The 19,689-nt window shown below is 52.3% G+C and overlaps 1 protein-coding gene across 2 annotated transcripts in view; it reads left to right on the plus strand.

The window, feature by feature from the left end:
- Nucleotides 1–2,777: 2,777 nt before the first annotated feature.
- Nucleotides 2,778–19,689, plus strand: part of SRRM4 (serine/arginine repetitive matrix 4) — a 131,260-nt gene continuing 114,348 nt past the window's right edge. For both annotated transcript variants that reach the window (XM_037156119.2, XM_053669937.1), the window contains exon 1: nucleotides 2,778–3,267. In XM_037156119.2, coding sequence (XP_037012014.2) covers nucleotides 3,137–3,267 — 131 coding nt within the window. In that variant the 5' untranslated portion in view covers nucleotides 2,778–3,136. The remainder of the gene's footprint in view (nucleotides 3,268–19,689) is intronic.

The following is a 19,689-nucleotide window of genomic DNA, read 5'->3' on the forward strand; positions in this document are numbered from 1 at the left end:
GGGGGCAAATGGTAGGCATTGGAGAGCTGGAAGGTGAATTAGACTGTGAATTCTCAGGAAAGGGATTATGTCTTGTTTATCATCAGACTGCCCATGCCCAGGACTGTGCCTGACCAAGCTTGGGCATCTACTAATGATTATTGAACCAAATGTGGCCTAACTTACCATTCTAACAGGCAATGATTCCAGCGGCATCTACAATAACAGCTAACATTGAATGGGTATTTGCTGTGAACCAGACACTGTGCGCTAATCTTTGAAGGCAACATTCATTCCATTTTATCTGTATAACAACCATGTGAAATATGGACTATTATCTCCAATTTGCAGGTGGGGAAACTGAAGCAGAGGTCAGTAACTAGCTCAAGGTCATCCGGCTAAAAGGGGAAGAGCTGAGCTTTGTACTCTTGTCCTGGCTGACCCCGCAGTGATAACTGTTATATTTAGTAAGCTACGTTCCAAACCCTGTTCTCTGACCTGTGCTCGCAGTAATTCCTCCCATCCTTACGGCTAGTGCACCTACACACAAGGTACTGAATTTTTATGGAGTCTTTACGTCACTGATGAAGAAGCAGAGGCCCGGAGAAGTTCCATCACTCCTCTAAGGTCACAGTTAAGAAATGGCCGAGCTGGGATTGGAACCCAGGAAGTCTGGCTTTGAGGCCTCGAATTTATCACTCAGACTCCCAACTGAGAAGCCTCTGCCCCTTGTGCTCACCAGTGTCTGATAGTGTTTGCACAGTCCCTCACCAGGACGCCTGCTGTCCTGAGGACTCGCACCCCCCCACCCCCAACACCCCCAAGCAGAAACTCGAACTGCTTTCCCCGACCACCTTCGGTCCCGACAGAATCACCTCCCTGTGGGCTAGCACTCGACCATCCTGCACCCCAAATTTTTCACCCCCTCACCTGGCTTGTGCTACAGTTTGGGTTTCCAACGAGGCGATGTTCTGCAACTGGAAACTTTATTAGTGTCTCTGGAACTTAGAACAGGACCAGGCTGGGAAGTATTTATTGGTCTTAGGGGGGGTTAGGGTCCCAGCTACCTCTTCCAAGCAGCTCCCACCCCACCCAAGTGTCCTGACCACAATTTTAAATGTCTCTGGCTACTTAAGGAGCTCTCTCTCGAAGGCATTTAAAATGACAGTGTCGGGTGGTCTTTCCCTATTTCGGGCCTGAGACAGGAGGGGAGGGGTCAGGTGGAGTTCAGCATCTTCTTTCCTTTACCTCCAAGCGCCCCAGCCCTAACCCCACCTCCAGGCAGCGGCAACTCGCTTTAAGATGCCAGCAAATGCACCTCCAGTTGTCGACCAGAAGAGGTCGCTGCAGAGCGAGCAGCGCTCCCAGGCACTCACAGGAGCAAGCACACAAATATCCCAATACTCGTACATATCCGACCTTTATGCGCTTCTAGACCAATACCCGGTCACCCCAGGTCTCTTCTCCCACCCCCCCATCTTATTCTCTCTGCATTCCTTTCCCCCTGCCTGCCCCATTCCCCTCCTGTCCCCTTCCAAAGAATTCCTGAAGTTCACAGTGCTGCTGAGGGGCCCGGGTCCCAGGCGCTGTGAGCGTCTCAAGAGCGTGGGCTATTCCGCTGTGGCGGGGACCTGGTGCCGGGCGCCGGGAGGCCTTTGAAACTTGGCGAGTTTTCCTTGCAGGGGTCTGCGGCCTGGGGAGTGGGAGTGGTAACTCTGCTGAGATCCAAGGGCTCCGAGGACAAGATGAGCTAAGGGGTCTTACAGCTCCCTTTTTCTTAATGAACACCCTGGGGGGTGAAAGAGAAATTACTCTGCCAAGGCCCTCTGCCTCTAGGGTTTATTTGTGGTTCTAAGCTCCCACTTTCTGGGATTGGGGTTGAACTGGGAAGGAGTAGAACATGGAGAGAGACCCCAATAAGTAACTGTCCCCCTGTAATTCTCAGATTCCACCCCCTTAACTCCCCCCCCCCCCCAAATGCTTTCTTTCCTAAACCAGACTCCTTTCCTGAGAAAAGCCGTGTTAAGAAAAGTGGCTGCAGCTGAATTCCCCCGGAGTGGATGGAATGGTGTGTGTGGTGGGGGGGGGGGGTACTCTTTCCTGCGAGGGGCTTGGCAGCGGGGACATTGGATTGGCTGGCTGCGCGGCACAAAAGCGCCGCATGCACAGATGTAAGGCTGCGCCCCTCTGCGGGCGGGGGTCCCGGCTCGGCAGATGGCGAGAAGCCGAACTGGTGACGGATTGTCCATCAAATGGCACTTTCTGGGTGGTGGGGCTCTTGAGGCACTCAGTCGTAAAGAGGAACGTAAGGAGCCCCCCTTTCCGGCCTAGGCAGTCCCTCCCAGAATTGGGGGGTTGGGGGGCCGAGAGGTTAAGTTTTCTACGCCGGTTTCAATAAGAGATCCACTACAGGACTTGCAAAGGGGCTGGGAAGGGAGGTGGCCGGGCCCAGATCACACCCGAAAAGGACAGGAGAAGGCCCGCAATGGTGGGGGAGGAGAGAGGGCTGGTGAGCAGGGTCTACTCCCTGCTTCAGCTTCAGGTGCCGGGTGGCTTCCCCAAGAGGTTAGAGCTGCAACTCGGTAGCCGTGGGGCCCTAGTGACAAGCGCACGCCCCGCCCTTTCTCCTCCTTGGATCTGCGGGCTTTTGTTATGCAGATGACGGCAGGAGGCTGAGCCAGAGGAGGCGGGGGTTGGTGGGAGGTGGAGAGACGGAGCGGGGTGGGGGTGAGCAAAGTGCAGCTCTCGCGACCAGCCTCCTGTTCCAACGTCACATTGTGCGAGAGACAAAACCCGGGCGCGCCTGAGCTCACACGCGCACGCACGCACAGAGACGACCCCGCCGCCGCCTCTCTCTCCCGGCGCCGCCGAGAAAGCCAGCCTTCCCTTCCCTAACTGGGGCGCGGAAGCTCGGGAAGCTCAGAGCGCAGCCCAGAGCCAGCCCAGGAGCGGAAGAAAGCCAGAGGACAAGCCTTCTTTTCCCCCTGACTGCCGGGCTGAGGCGCCCCATCCCCCGCCCTGAACCCCGATCTTTCCCACCCCAGCTCTCTGGGTTTCGGGCGGACGGACAGAGCCCCGAGCCCCGTGCGCCCCGGTTTGGAATAGACGTTTCAGCACTTCGGACAGCGCCTGGGCGTCTGTCCCCTTTGCGTTGGCTATGGCGAGCGTTCAGCAAGGCGAGAAGCAGCTTTTTGAGAAGTTCTGGCGAGGTACCTTTAAAGCTGTGGCCACCCCACGTCCTGAGAGTATCATTGTCGCCAGTATTACAGCCCGCAAGCCGCTGCCCAGGTAATGACCTCCTTCTTAAGAGGGGAGACCCTCTGCTCCCCCTTTCTGGCCTGTGCCCCAGAACCCTGAGGGGTGGATGTTCTTTCCATCACTACTCGCTCCCTCCCCCTGGAACATGGGAACTAATCGCTGGTACGAGGTGGAAGCTGGTGAGAAGGGACAGGGAGCCCTTAGCCAGGAGCAAACACAACTGTCTGCCGGCCTGGCAGCTTCTTCCGCTCGAGAGGTTCTGCTTGCTTAGGGTGGGCAGTGTAGGTGGGATACGACTTGACTGAGAAACTTTTCTTGGTATCACAGAGCTCGGAGCAAGGGGTGGGGGAGGAATGGGGGGGTCGAGGTGGCTGAAGGGGTACGGAATGCGAGGATGAGGGTCCATCCAGTTCGAGCAGTGTTCGGAGACAGTGGCACATTTCTATTCTCAGCTCAGGAACTAGCGAGCTCCGGAGGCTTTGACAAAAGCCCATATGCTGTTCCCCCAAATACACCCCAAACAGCACCCTCCTCTACGCCTTCCTGGCCACTGCTGCTGCTGTTGCTGCTGCTGCTGCTGCTAATGAATTCTCTCCTCTCCAGCATCCAAAACCAGGACTCTGAGCTCCAGAGTCAGCGAGGAGCCTTCCAAGATCACGGAGGTGGTCTGGGAAGAGTTTTAGCTGTTTTTTCAAAAAGGCTCTGATTGCTTTGAACTCAGGCATGAGAAGAGATTCTTAGATGGTGGTGGACATGGTGTGATGGGAGGAAGACAAGGGAAGCAAGGAGAAGGATGCAGAAAGGAGAAGAGGGTGAGGGCGGAAAGGAGAGAAGGCTGAGCAAAACGGAAGCATTCCAAGGTAGAGGACACCCAATTCTTTTTCCGGAACTGTTCAATTTCGAGGAGTTTGAGAATGAAAGGCAAAAGGCTGTGTGTGCCCTGTGTCAGGGAAAATCAAGGCAGTATGAAAACTCAATGTGCTGGTGTTGGATGAGTGGTTTGGTGGGAGATAAAGAAACAAGTGGAGCAGGGGCGACCACTCGGAGGATTTATTAGTCCTGGCAGGCTACATTAAGGGAGCGGATTAAAAACCTGCCTGGGAAAGTGCTTCAGACAGAACGTCTGCTCTGGCGCAACGGAATCTGAACTTCACAGTGGCCGTGGGGTGGAGGACTGACCGGGATCAGACCTAAAATCAAACCCAGACTGGAGAACTTTTCAGGGTCTGATGGGGGCCGGGCTCACCCAGGTCTTTAGAAAAATGGGTGTCCCACATGGGGAATGGGTGGACGGGGTGAGGGGCCAGCAGGACTTAGTGGACAGCAAGCAGCAGTCGCCAGTGTTTGTGGGTAGGAGGCAGGGGACCCCTCTGGCGCAGGCTGGAGAAGGGGAACAATGCCATCAGAAGCTGATGTTTCTCTGCTTGGAAAGGGGCTCTTTGTAGAGAGTTTTGACGTCAGCAGTTTTACCTTCTTGGGCTCCTGCCATCCCTTCCACCTTTGGAGAGCACCTACTGTTGGCAAATCAGGTGCTGCACTGGACAAAAAAGTATGTCCTTGTAGAGGGACTAGAGGCAATTTCACTGGAAACCAGAAGTGTGGCCTTTGGTCCAGAGCCGTCTGTATATGCCAGGCGTCCAGGGAGAGGAGGGGGTGTTCTCATTCTGAAAAGCACGCCTGCTGTCCGCCTGGCACCCTTAGTACCCTCGCCCTTTCCTGTTGGGCTGTCGCTGGCATGCCCTGTTCCTCATCCTATTCTCAGTCACGTAAATTCCCCACAAGGTCCTCCAACTCTCAAGCTTTTTGTGCCTGTATGTATCCCTATTCACTCCATCTGAGAACCTCGCAGTAGCCAACCCTCCCCACACGGGTGGTATTTCACCCCTGGTGTCTTTGAACGCGCCGGGTCTCCGCCCCTGAGGCAAAAGTCTGAGCCAGAAGCCCCTCACGTCTGTCATGCTGGCAAGACCCCCTCAGTAGGTCTCCGACAGGTGTGGCCTCCCTGTAGCACAGACTCCGGTTTGTAGCTGTTACTCTGGGTTTGGGGTGGAGCGTGAGCAGGGAGCATTCATGTTCAAGTCTTCAGGAAAGGCTGGTCCGAGTTGTCTTTTAACAGACTGTCCATGAAACCGGGAGCACCCCGTGCTCACTGCAGCCAGCCACATCTAATGGTGGTCAGTTCCCACCTCCTTTTGAACGTTCTGTGCTGACTTAAAGGTGAATGTGCCATGTTTCTAAGCAGACTTCTAGGAAGGAAAGCGACCAAGACCCTGGCATGGCATCAGCTGGGTCCCAGCAGCTTCCCCTAGAGGCAGCCGGGGGACTTGGCCTCGTCAGAAATGTCGTTCAGTTGCATGAGTCCAGCCCAGGTCACCGTCAGCGGACCGGCCCCTGGAGCTCTCTGCAGGGAGATGGGGGAGGAGGCGGACTAGCACCAGCCGGTCCTGTTGGTTTCACACTTACTATTTGTTTATAGATGGGGGCTACCCCCTGAGTGAACTTCCCCAGGATATTTTAAGTCTATCTGTGAAGATAATTTAGTACCAGGATAGACTGCACACATTCAGTTTGTTGATTTCGTAGCAATAGGCACAGATCACATGGGCACCCAGAGCAGAGCATCCCCTATTCCCTCCCCCTCCGCCGCTCCCCCTCTGGGAGGCATACTTGATGAGGCAATAGCTTCACAATGCATCAAATTGCAAGCAGCTGTCTGACTCAAATGTCAGAACAGTGGAGTGGAGTGGGAGGCAGTGTACCCTAGTGGTTAGGAGTCCAGACTTGCGTTTCAGACAAACCCGGGTTCTTGTTCTGGTTCTGTCGTTTAAGCTGAGGGTCCTAGACGAGTGACTTTCCCTTGCTGAGCCTGTTTTATCAGTTTGAAAATAGAAATAGTGATAGTAGCCATCCGAGGCAGCGAGTTGGGAAGAGCGTGTCCAGTACGGCACTTCCCACAGTGCGCAGGCGTGGTGATTGTCCAGGAGATACCGCCTCTCACACAGACAGCTCAGCGCCGTGGTGGCCAAAGGACATCAGCAGTTCCTCCCAGGACTGTGCTCTTCGTGCCCACCCATTTCTCCCCTTCACTGCTGCTGCCATAAAAGTGGTGGGATTGCGGCTCCTGACAGGCGATTACATCGAGGTGCAGTTCACACACACCAAGTGGGAGTGTTCCCATAATTCCCCGCCCTAAGGGAAGGTGAGCTGCTTTCTGATCTGCCTCAGCCAGGGGGTGGGGGCTGCTGAAGGCCAACCTGGATTCAGCAAAGACCGGTGCAGCATCTTTATGGAGTATTCTTCTGGTTTATAGAGAGATAACCAGGTGCTGCTAGTCTGGAGGAGGCTCAAACTCCCTCCAAATCCCTAGTTCCGACAGATCCAGGGTGACTCTATAATTTCCGGCTCCTGTCAGGATTGAGAAGGCGTTGCTGTGTGCAGCTCTCCCAGGTTGGGAGACCCACCAGGGACCGACTCTCCCAGGCCAAGCGACCATGTAGGATCGTGGTGGTCAATCGAGAGATGCACAAATCAGTAAGATGCTTGAAGTGTGAGAGGCCCCCCCCTTGTCCCCACCAAAGAAATCTAGTCATTTGCCTTGGCATTAATTCATTATCTGGTAATTGCTTAGTCTGGAAAAGTTTGCACCCAAGAAATTTAGACTCAAAGAGGAAAACCTAGTGTTTGGGGCCAGCTCAAACGATGATAATCATGTAGACCAATAGTAGTTGAGGACTTAATGAACATGTAAAAATTACTTGTAATTAGCATATCAGTTGTTCATGGATTCTCGTGTGCTGGTAAAGGGCTAGAGAGGGGGGTCCCCCTAACATGGAGTGAGTGTTTTCTTCTCAATTCTTTTGGCAAGCCATTAATTTTCTTCGAAAAGCTTTTCTGTTCAGAATAGTCCAGAAGCTGACTTCAGCCCAGTCCCTGTCCCCAGGGTCATAAATTCCAAACTGTTGGAGATTTTACTGCATGAAGGGAAAGAGGGCCAAATGGTTAAGTCAGGAAAAATGCCTTGGAACCGTTCAATTGGAGACTGTCCTCTGTGCCAAGAGATCGGCTGGCGCATTTGTGCTGACTGTGTCCTCAGGCGCAGAGTAGTGAGGGGCTGCTGGGGCGTGACTTCCTGGTGGCCTGCGTAAGAGCCAGTGCACCTAGGCTCAGGGACAGTGCTTCCTTGCCGAGGAGTGAAAGCTCTTCCCCGGAAGGGTGTGCTACCGCCTCGGTCCAGCCTCTCCTTCTGAAGTCTTTTGAGTGGCGTAGGTGGGTTGGAAGGAGATCGCGTCCGACGCCGCTGTGTTCGTTTGGCAGCGTGCTGTTTTCAGAGACCTGGGCTGTGGCTGCTGGACTGGTTGGTGGAAGTTGGATGCCTTAACTGAGCAAGTAGACGTGGTCCAGATTCAGCAACAGATGAGCTCTCCCCAGAGCCGCTCCTGGTCCTGACACACCGGGGACTCTGAGCAGTGCAATCCAGAGACACACACGCTGCACTCGGATTTGACTCTCGCTAGTGTCAGAACGAAGCTCCCCAGACACAGACATCTGGCTGGCTGGGAGGCCAGATGGGTCAGCTGGAGTGGGGACAGGAGGCCGGACCAGATGCCACCTGCAAGTGCCTTCTAGGCCCCTGCGAGTCTCCATGAACGCCACCCCCACTGCAAGCCACCAAGAACGAGAAGCCTCCCTAAGAGCGTTAATTCCTTTAAGGGGAAGGAAGCCTGGGTGACATGCCTTCTGCTCCATGAGCCCTCAGGCACGCTGCAGGGGCACAGACAATTTTAAAAATATCCTTTCTTCCAGATTTACCTTCCTGTGAGGTGCGACAATTTGCAGGGGCTTAAAAAAGCCAGAGGTCTGTCATTGCTTCTTCCCCAGACTTTCCCTGAAGTGTGAGGAGTGTTGCCGAGGGAGAGAAAGCGGAGTGGTAAAAGGCTTCAGCTCTGAAGTCAGAGCTACCCAGGCTGAAATTCTACTTTGCTTTTTCCTGGCTTAGGAATCTGCGAGTCACTTCACTGCTGTATGCCTCGGTTTCCCCATCTGTGAAAGACTCAGCAGGTAGGGTGGTAGTGAGCCCCAAGTCAGGTAATCATGCAAACGGGCACAGACTGACCTCTCCAATCCCGGTGGTCTCAGTCTGGTCGCTGTGCCCTGAGCTACCCGCCCAGACGGGGTCAGAGGGAATGCCACGCCCTTTACCACCTGGGCTGGGGCTTCTTGGCCTTGGCCACTGGGCCACCCCACTGCTCTGGAGTCATTTGGGGGGAATGTGATTTGGGCATTCCCCAAAGAGCCACTAGAGATATGTAGAGCCTTTGGAAAAAAAATCTGATGGGCCCCAATGGCAAACTAATCAAAAAGTAATGTTTCCTTTCACTCGTCACAAACACTTACTGGCTCCCTGGACTTTTGGCAAGCAACCTGACCTTCTCGATCTTGGTTTCTTCATCCACAAAATGGGGCTAATGATAGTCGCCACTGGCAGGAGCTGCTGTGAGGACTTGAAGGAACAATTTCTGGGAAGTGCCATTTGGTACACGATAAGAACTCCATCGGTGTTAGCTGGTACTATTAATAATAAATTATAGTTTTTATTAGTCCTACATGTCAGGCCCATCAAGGCGAAAAGAAAATGAATGGCACTTAGTGGCTCCCTTTGAGGGCCTTGGGGGCGTCTTTACAAACACCAGAACGTGGCCTGGAGCAGACAGTCTACAGCACTGTCCCAGGCAGGTAGGACTAGAGACAAGGGGCGTGGAAATCCAGAGGAAGGGGACACCGTCTGTGAGGCACGGAGTCCCTTGCCTGTAGTCACACAGCTCTCCTTAGTTATCCATCTGTACAATGGCAGAGATTCGTTGGTTTCCTCAGCTTTACCTACCAATGCAAGGGGTGATCGGAACGAATAAGGCCTTTATCGCCAGTAGAGTCTTGAGAAAGGTCTTTTCATTTCCTAGGAGAAGAGCAGGTTAAACCCTTTGGGGGGACCTTGTCTAGTGGGGGACCACAGTGCTAAAGAAACAGGGCCATGGAAAGGAACTGCTCATGGAATATAAAATTCCCAACTTCCCTGTGGCTGGCTCAGGGACGCAGCCCCAACTGTTGCAGTTCAGTGGGTTAGATGTCCTCCTGCAAACTGAGAGGTCGCCAGTTGGATTTCCGGTCAGGGCACATGACTGGGTTGTGGGCCAGGTCCCCAGTTGGGGGCGTGTGAGAGGTGGTGACTGATCGATGTTTCTCTCTCACATCAATGTTTCTCTTAAAAAAAAAAAAAAAAAAAAGGAAGCACACAGAACTAGCATGCGCCATTGGGTTCCTTGTTCTTCACGGTCCAGCTCTGGCTAAAACAGAATCCAGTCTGTGTTCCTTGAGTAGCCGCTGGTGGTCGGAGATCAGAGTGAGCCCACACGTGTTGAAGACAAACTGCAGGGGACTGAATGCATAATGTGGAAGAAGCTGCACATGGCTAAGAAATGAAGTCGTACCTGCCTTTATTTGACGATGTTACTGAGCTCCTGCTCGATATAGCAGGGAACGACATGGCTTCCTGTTCTTGTGCAAGGAGAAGAAACAAACAAGATCAGGTGGCAATGAGGGCTTCAGAAAAGAATCAAACGGGAAAGCGGTGGAGGGAGAGGGAGGGGCTGCTGTGTCCGATGGACTGGTCAGGGGCCTGGGTGGGGAAAGGGAGCAAGCTGTGAGGATAACTGGGGGAGAGAGTCTGAGACAGAGGGAACAGCGTGTGCAAAGGCCCAGGGGTAGAAGCATGCTGGGTGCATTTGGGGAACAGCAAGGAAGTTAACGTGGCTGGAACAGAGTGAGTGAGGGGAAGACATCTGTAGGCGTAGGCAGGAAGCCAATGAAGCAGTGCCTTGTAAGCCAGTGAAGGCCTCCTCGGGTCCACAGCTCCTACACTGGGAACAGAGAGGGGGTCCTGGGGAGCCCTGCCCCCTCAGTCAGAGCCCTGGGTCTGATCTGCTTCTCTTGGCTCCTGTCTCCTGATTCCAATGCAGCCAAGGATGACTTTGAATAGCAGCTTCGGAAGCTTAGCTGGGCCCTCCATGTGTTCTGGACAAGCGTGAAATTTACAATCTCTCTGATTGCGATCAATCAGATTAGGAAATTGAAAAAGACACTGTTTAGACTTCCAAATAGCAGTGGCAAATCTTGTTCCCATGACAGTGAGAGTTGGGTGCATCACTCATATCCGTGTGCATGTAGCTAGACTGTCCCCCTTGCCCAACAGCCCCCTTCACTGCACACCAGTGACACCCCGGAGGCTACAATCTGCACTGTCTCTGTCTCTCCTCCCCCCCATCCCCCATCTCCATTTGAGATTTTGCTGAGGGAGCTCCCATATGCCACAGCCTGTGCGCGGAACTCCGTGAAATAAAACACAGAATTAAGATGTCATAGAGACAAAGCCCAACCAAATACAGGAACAATGCTGAACCCTAAAACAGTCATTAAGTAATTCACGTCTACACGGGTCTGTTCAAAACAAATATTAAGATCCTCTGGACACAAATGTTTCTCATTGGGAGAATCCCCCAGTTGCCGGATTCCCAGGGCTTACGTCCTGCTGACAGCTTCACTGAGCAGAAGCGCCAGATCCCTGCTCCCCAGCTTCATTAAAAGTTGAGCTTACGCAAGGTGGCTGGGCTTTTACGAGGCAGCCACCGCTCCTGTGGGAGAGGTGCCATCAGGGCCTGAAGTGCGTTCACACGCGGTGTGCTTGTGCATGCATGTGTGTGCGTGCTCACTCATGTGGGAATGTGTGTGCTGAGCGCCTCACGTGCCCAGCCCTGTGCCGGGCAGGTTTCATCCGTCGTCTAATTCTGTCCTCGCAGCCACTCTCAGAGACAGTGTTTGTAAGACCCCGTCTCACAGATGGAGAAGCGGAGGCGCGGTCACCTGCTCGAGGGCAGGTGGCTGGGACGGGTCAGAAATGAGGGAGGAGCCCGATCTCATAGCCGCCGCCTCTGTAGTTTAGTCCACTTTGCAGAGAAGGGGAAACTGAGGCCAGGGAGGGCAGTGTGGCTCGCCCAAGGTCACGCAGTTTTGACGCGATGAAAGTGGGATCTGGACTCAGGTCCGCTCGGCTAAAGCTAACCACGTCTCTCCCTTTCTGTCACGGTGGTTTGGCTTTTGAGGTTGTGGGTGTTTTCCTTTTATTTTGCTCATCTTGCTTTCTGTGCCTAATCTAGGCAGTCACTGTTGTTACCATCCCATCTCACAGCGCCGTCCTTACCTCCTTGCCCATATGCCCCACTGAGCCAGAGGAACCTCTTTTAAAGGCAAGTCAGATACACAGCCTGCACCCTTCTATGGCCCTTCATCATTACCCCTTAGTTTACAGGATAATACAGAGCCAGCTCCCTGCCAAGGCTTAAAGTTTCTTCCCGGTGCAGCTCCTGCCTACTCCCCAAGATCATTTCTGAAATACTGCTACTCACTCCCTCTCCCCCTGCTGCACCCTATACCTTTTAGTGACTCAAGCTTTTCATGACCTTCCTGCCTCAGGGCCTTTGCACATGCTGCCAGGAAAGCTCCCCTCGCCCTGGCACCTGACTTATATCTGCTGCACTGTCAGATCTCAGCTCAAAGGCCGTTTCCTCAGAGAGTCCCTCCGTAGTGCTGAGACCAGGTCACACCCCACGTTACAGTATGTCTGTCGTAGCCTGCTCAGCCCTCAGCATGTTCGTAATTTTATATTGGCTGTGTGGTTGCTGATGAAAGCGCCCTACTCTGAACACAGACTGTGAGCTTCACAAGGGCAGGGACCGTCCGTGTGCTCATTGGTGCACCTTGCTCACCTGATACCCGGCAGAGGACCCAGCAAATGTTGTCAGATGCATGAATTTTAACACTTTCCTTTATCAAATCCCTTCCGTGCCTGATAGTGTGAATCATATGGAGTTGCCAGTATCTGAACACAGCGACGTTACCTCCTTTGAGAACTGTTTGAACTGCCGAGGGCAGAGGCAGACACCCTGCTAGTCCCGTTCCTTGCTGTATCTCAGGTCCTCGGGCAGAGGCCTGTGGCTGAGGACTTTAATGGGTGTTGAGTGAGTGGTTAACGACAGTGAGCAGGTAGATAAGCCCGTGGTGCAGATGAGGAAACTCAGAGATGTGCAGAGGTGCAGCATCAGGATTGTAGAGCCGAAGGGCCCAGAGGTCCTCCATTCTCCTCCCTTCACGCATAGAGGGGGGAGGGTTATGTCTTCCGATATGCGTGATGTTTTGGAGCAACAGTGCATATATGTAATTTACAAGTAAATACACATAGGTGGGGTTCTCATCCTTAAAATCTCTGCCTGAGAACAAGATCAGATATTTAGGGTCCATGATCGATGCGTCTCTTCATTTTGCGGAGGTGGGAGCTGAGACCCATGGGGGGCAGGGGGTTTGCCCGGGGTCCCTAGCCTGAGTCAGCCTGGGTGAGTGAGTTCTGTGTTCAGTGGAGTGGTGTTTGCCCAACATCACGGTCCCTGTTTGAACTTCCCTGCTGTGATCAGGTGACCAGATGCCGCTCTCTCTCCCCCCTGCACCCCACGAGATAATGGCACCCTGCCCCGTAAAGACCTCCTGTGGCATATGCTGCCCGAAGCCTGGTCTGGGGATCCTGATGAGATGCCCATCTGTGCCCGGCCGGGGCCTAGCAGAGCAGGTGAGCAGCTCTGGCCGTTTCTGGGATCATATTTCAGAGCTTGCAGGTGATAAGGAGGCTTTTGTTTGGCCAGACCTCCTTCCACACCTGGTGGCAGGTGACTCCAGGCCCAGGCCACTGGAACAGGGAGTAGGTGTTTGGCAGTGGTGCGGGACTGGGTCCAAACCACGACCGACCCTGGGCCGCTGGTTTCCAGCAGGAAACCATTCTCATAACAGCACCTTCTGGTGGTGAGCTTCTCATACACCGGCATCACCCACCTCGCTGTGGTGTTCAGCTGGAAGGGACCTCTGAGGAACCCAAGTCCAGCTTCTTCATTCCACAGACAGGGAGACTGAGGCACAGATGGGGCACAGGGCATTCGGTGGCTCGTCAGAAGATTAACATCAGGGTAGTAGCTGAGATACGGACCCGCCCACACCTCATCCTAATACACTGTGCTGCTCAGAGTTCCTTGGGGAAGAAGGCAGAAAAATTCATGCGTCCCCATTTTACAGACAGGACCGGTGAGGCCCAACTATGGGGAACAAAGTCTCATCGTGAAATAACGATGCATTGTCACTATTGCTGCCATCCTAGTTAAACAGTTAGTTACTATTGATCACATTTGCAACAGTGAGTGCCAGTTTCATATCCATTTTGTAGATGAAGAAACTGAGGCTCATGATCGTCTAAAGACCTCGAATAAACCTCAGCGCTCTTGACTAACTCCAAGTCCAGTGTCCCCATCCCACCAGGGGACAAAAATCTCTGACCCCAAGAGCTCGTGCACTAAACATGGACCCACCAGGCAGTGGGAGGGATGGCATGGCCATTGGCCAGCCTGTACCCCCACCAATCCCTTCTGTTCCCAAAGCCTTATCATGGAGGGTGGTGGGTACCAGCCTCACGCCCCTTTCATCTGCCCCAGTGTATGCTGTGTCTGTTTCCCAAGTAGAGAATTTCTTAGAGAAACGTCCCTTCACTGGTGATGGGCAGCGGGTGGATAGATTGGTGCGGGACCCGAAAACTGACAGGGGGACCTCGAGCTCAGGAGCCTTAGGAAGAAACATCATTGAAACCCATCCCTGCAGAAGCCAGACTGTGGGAAAACGAGCCCCAAGCAGCGTGAGTGTGGAGGGGCAAGAGGCTGGGAACCTCCCAGATTGTGCAGAGGGTTCTCTGCGCCCCAAAAGAGAGGACATCTTGGTGACTAAAAGAGTTAGGATTGGCCTTCAGAATCTCCTTGTCCCACCTTCCCTAACTCTTCATCCTGTGGAAAGAAGCTAGGAGCTCAGCGTAGTTAAGTAACTTGTCTAAGACTTCACCGTCTTTTAAAGCCATAGACAGAGCGTTCCAGAAAAGGGAAAATGAGCTAATAGGATTGCCATCTATTGGCCACCCCCATGCACACCCCAGGGCACTGGCTGTTCTACCCAGATCTATATCATTTGTGTCCCTCTAGCAAGTCACCTCTCAAACTGTCCCTGGAGGAGGCTTGAAAGCAGGAGCAAACGACAGGTGTAAGTGTTCTTAGACATCTTTGCTGTTTTTCGTCAGAAACACAGGGACTCACACAGGTGGCTTGGGCAAGATACCATCAAAACCACCCTCTTCGGTACTGCTCCCCACCCCGCCCCTCCAGTCCTAAGGAAAGCAACAACTCCCCTTTACCAAGCCAATGTTACTAGGACACTCGCCAAGGCGGGGGTGTTACACGGTTGGATGAGTTCCATCTCCCCGAGCCTCAGTGTCCGCATTTGTAACATAGGACAAAAGCCTCTAACACGAGTGATTGCTGATTCCTGGTATGACTGTTGGGCATGGTTGCCCTTGGACAGCTAGGCTCCTGTTCAAACCAGAATCAGTTTGGTGGGGGGGGGGGAGAGGGCAAAGAGGCACTAGGATTACTCCCCTAACCAGGAACCCTTCATCTCAGAGCTCATGGGTTCCATGCCCTATTATACAGGTGGGGAATTTAAGGCTCAGAGAGGGAAAGGCACTTGCCCAAAGTCACACAGTGCATCAGAACCCAAGTCTCCTGACTCTCAGGGTTCACTTCTCTGCCCCCGTGGCTTCATGAGTGTCTATTTTTCAACTTCATCTGTCAGTGTTTCAGTAATAGCTACTAACAATAGTTTCTGACTCTGCCCATCACCGAGCAGAAGGCTTTATCTGCAATATATCACTCAGTCCACTCAAGCATCCTGTGGGGTGGTGAGATACCATGACAATTTCCACGTTGTAGATGAGAAAATTAATGATCAGAGAGGTAAGTAACTTGCCTAAACTTGCACAGCGAGGTGATATCAGAGAGAGATGACTTGAATCCTGGGCTGGTTGGGAATACCTCTCTGCCAGTCCCCAGGCACAGGAAAGAGAGATCAGAAAAATTAGGAGCACCACATAGAGATGAGGAGGTTCGTGACCATCTGGTTACATTTCTCAGTATGCGGCTTCCTCCTGCACCATCCTCGTGACACGGTGCTGCAGGCAGGAGGGGAGGGCTCAGGACATCGCCCAGTGGTGCTGCCCAGCTATTTAATTTTGGGGTGAGCAATCTCAGGGCAGGTCGATGCCACACTAATGTAGCAGCCTTCCTGGGAGCCAGTTTCCCTGGGAAGAGAGAGAAACAAGGAGACTAAGCTTTTCTTGGGTGAGAAATTAGGGCCTCTGATTGCAGTACCTACCCCAGGCTGACCAATTTAGGTACACGCATTAGGTGATCAAGTTCATTCTTCACGGGCACACAGCTGCCTGCTGGCCGGGAACTTGATTCACCCATGCACTCACATCCATTCCTACATTCTCCCATCAGCTACTCCCTTATCCATTTATTTGTCCATCTACTACCTAGTCATCTATCTATCCGCCCACCCTATTTCCATCCATCAATCTAGGAACCTTGCATTCATTCTTCATTCATTCATTCATTATTCCAACCATCCACTCAAATGTTCTTCAGATATTTATTTATTCACCCCTTCTCCAGCTGTTTTCTTCTGCCATTTATCCATCCTTCTCACCCCCCACCAACCGAGTGACATTTATCGAGCATCTACTTTGTGCCTTCACCATTTCCCTTATATTTATGGTAACATAAGGTTTATTCATTTCATGTAGTAGATGATAAGAAATAGCAACTCAGATCATTTCTTTTCCAAGACCTCACAGGCATTACATTCGATTGAATTCAGTCTCCCAATCTTAGTTCTTTCCAAGACACCTAAAGCACCGTGGTCCCAAAGAACCCAGGCACCGGAGGCTTGCCTTTCTACTCTGAGGCCTTCTGCTGTGGAGATTTCAGTGATCCTACATGTTCGTTCCCATCAGAAACAAAGAATCACAGTTGCCAGGATCCTTCATCTTCTAACTCGGGTGGAGGGATTGCGCCTCTCTTCTGACTGTTCATATCTCCAGTACTGAGCTTCTACCCTATGCAAAACATGATAGTGAATGAAGTTTCCTCTGCTCTCAGGCTGCTTGCATTCCAGGAGGGCAGATGTGTCCGCAGACACATCTGTAAATCACTGGCCATTAGCAGGCAGGGCAGGAGTTACTATTGTCAAAAAGAGCTGAAGTCTGAACAGGTACAGGGCCCAGGGTAACCTTGGGCACTGTTCAGACTTCGGTTGTACTTCCGTGCAACCTTAGATAGCCCCTATTCATAAACTAAGCTTGATGGCAGCTTGTAGCTATTATTTCTTTGCATCTTCACCCCAGCCCCTGGCAGCAGGGTTGTCCCCACTTTGGAGATGGTGGAAGTGGGGTCCAGGGAGTTGAAGCAACTTGGCCAAGGTTATCATCTCCTAAGGGTCAGAGTTAGGATCGTAGCCCAGCCTTCTCTTTTGCCCAACACTTTCTTCCCCAAAGGCAGGATGTGGAACTTAAGGTGTCCCAGGTGGGGCCTAACTGTTTTGCTTTCAAGTCTTTAGAGGATCACTCCCAGGGAAGCTTTCCCCAGGGCCAGCTCGAGTAGCAGGGGGAGGGTCTGTCTGGCAGTCAGGCTGACCTCAATCAAGGGCCGGACGAGGGCTTGCCCAGGGTATTGATGGTTCCCTCCTCCGCTGGGCAACCACTCAGAGGAAGAATCAGCCAGCAGGAATGCCTTTAGTGCTACAAGTGCTCTTCCCAGCAAGAAGATTATTGAACCACCTGTGAAGGGGAATAACCCTTCAAAATAAAGAGAAGCGATGTCGGTAGTTATCCCATTGCACACGCATTATCTCCTTTCAGCCCCTTAAGCTTCTCAGATGGGTTACTACAACTATCTCCAGTTAACAGACGAGGAAGCCAAAGGTCAGGAAGGTTATGTGACTTCTCCAAGGTGACACAGCTGTGGATGGATCCAGGATTCCACCCAAAGCTTGCAGGGCTCCGGCAGTGAGGATTTCAACCACCGTGTCTTACCAACACGTGTCAGGGGAGAAGAATCAAAATGGTCCAGAGAGGACGAGTGGCTTGGCCAAGATCGGTCAGCAGCCCAGCAGAAGGGGAGCCAGGGTTGCCAATCAGAGGCACTGCCGTCGGTCCCACATTGAACGGACACTGCATGCACCCAACTGGGCCTGTGCCCGTGTAGTTCTGTCTCTGAGGATGTCACACTCAGCACCTAAGAATAAAGTTCAGAGAGGAAAGAGATATTCCTGGGAGTGTCAACCTAACGTATGCAACTGAGTGGATAAGGGCAGGAAGGCAAAAAAAAAAGTTCCAAGGAAAGTGTCAGCAGCGTCCATCGGTTGGGACAAACTGGTGCAGTTGGTAGTAGTTGCCTGGGGCACAGTGTTGGGATGGGTTCTGGGGCTCTCTCCACGATCAGGAGCAAAGAGTGTGTTGATCGGTTAGTGGCATCTGTCCTTGGTGCAGGGAAGGGCCATTTGGGGGCAATATATTTCTCCTTCCTGGGAAGGGAACGCCCCAGCTTTTGGAAGGATCAGATCAAGTACCACCTATTGAACACTTACTAGGATGTCGAGGCCACGCCCTTGACATTCGTTGGTTCAGATCACGTTCATCACAGGGCACCCCCTCATTTTACTGGTTAAAAAAAAAAACAAACTCCAGCATCTCAGAAAGGCCATGTCATTTGCCCAAGGTGAAAGAAGCTAGTTAGCGGCTAATCAGCTCTGATAACTACTGTTAAATACATAAACCATTAGGGTGACGGATAGAAATGTCAATAGAAGAGCAATCCCGGAACCTTTTAATTAGCATGTGAACGTATATATTTGGCTAGAGGGCTTCCTCTTGTTTATCTCCGTGTGGCCAAAGACCAGCACAGCACCCAGGACCCAACCGATGCCCGAGACTGACTTACTTAGACCTGTGGACAGGCTCTGTTACCTCCCTAGGAGGGCTGGTTTAGTGAGGAAAGAGATTTGGCTATGTATACATAATTGGGAAGCAGTCAAGTTCTGTGGTTGGCACAAACTAGGTACATGATAAATATTTGTTGAACTAACCCCTGCTAGAGGACTTGGCTACCGGCCGGTATTCGGAAGACCAGACCGAGACCGTCTTGGTAAAGACAGGGCTCAAAGCCCAGCCGGCCCACTGCCGAGTCACAGGATGCCCAACTAAGTGGACACATTTGACGATCTCCTCAAGCAAGTTAGCAGCTGATGCAGGGGGAGGGGAAGTGGGTGTCCTGGCTCTGTGTCCGGCCAGCGGGATGTCGGGAGGCTGCAGAGCAGATTTGCTGCAGGGACCCTGGGACTCAGAGTCTGGACCACGCCAGCGTCCTCCCACCCGGAATACCTGAGCGCCACGCTGGAGCAGGGAGGCAGTAGGGACCGGCGGCCTCAGGGAGCCCCGTCTGTGCTCCCCACATCCTTTCCCAGCTGTGTCTGGCCTCTGTGAAGTTTGGGGGGCGATTCATCATGTCTGCAGAGTAGAGTTGGCATGTTGTATTTTTAAAGAATTTCAAATTATGAAATCACTGTGAGAGGGGCGGGCTTTTGTTTTTCCATTTCACAGATGAGAAAACTGAGACTAATGGAGTTACTTTTAATAACAGTAACAACAGCAATAACAATACCAACTAGAGCAACAGCAGTGTAAGTTAGATGTTATACTAAGCATTTCGTACATATTCATTAAAGCTTCACAGCGGTACCCAATGAGTCAGGGCATATACTTTCCTCTATTTTGCAGATGGGGAAACCAAGGTTCAGAGAGGTCAAAAGTTCATCACATCCAGTCCTTTCTGATTCTAGAGCCTATGCGCTTAAACTCTATGCTATTCCGCCTCCTCGTCAATCTACTAATTAATTTATTGAGTAATAATTTGCATTTGTATGGTGTTTTTCATTTTCCAAATACTTTATGTATATTTGTGCCTTTGAGCTGTGCCGTAATACTATTCGGTAGGTGGAACAAATGTTCATTTTCCTTCACTTACGTTGACACGTAAAATGTGGTGCCTGGGGTTGGGAGGGCCCGCGTGGCTCAGTTCTGTGCAGTACTCTGTACAGTCTGTGTGACACAGGATGCTTTGACCAGGACGGCCCATAACTCCTGCACTGCCCTGCGTTTCACTTCCTCCACCTTAAAAAGGTGGGTACGTTTTCATCATCCTGTCTGCAGTTGGGAGACCTGGCACTCAGAGAAGTGACAGGTCTCCTTCAAGGTCACGTGGCTGGGAAACCATGAAGTGGGATTTGAATCCCAGGCCCCCAACCACTATCCCCGACTGCTCCCCAGCCCCTCTGGGTAACCCCTTCTGGGTCCCAGCGAGGAAGGGATGTGGGAAAGCTTTGCTGGGCCCGCAGTACAGCCTGTGGTCGGGGACCAGGGTGAGTGGA

Source organism: Artibeus jamaicensis, unplaced genomic scaffold, assembly GCF_021234435.1.
Source record: "Artibeus jamaicensis isolate MK-2021 breed Jamaican fruit bat unplaced genomic scaffold, CSHL_Jam_final contig_525, whole genome shotgun sequence".
In the NCBI taxonomy this organism is placed as follows: Eukaryota; Metazoa; Chordata; class Mammalia; order Chiroptera; family Phyllostomidae; genus Artibeus; species Artibeus jamaicensis.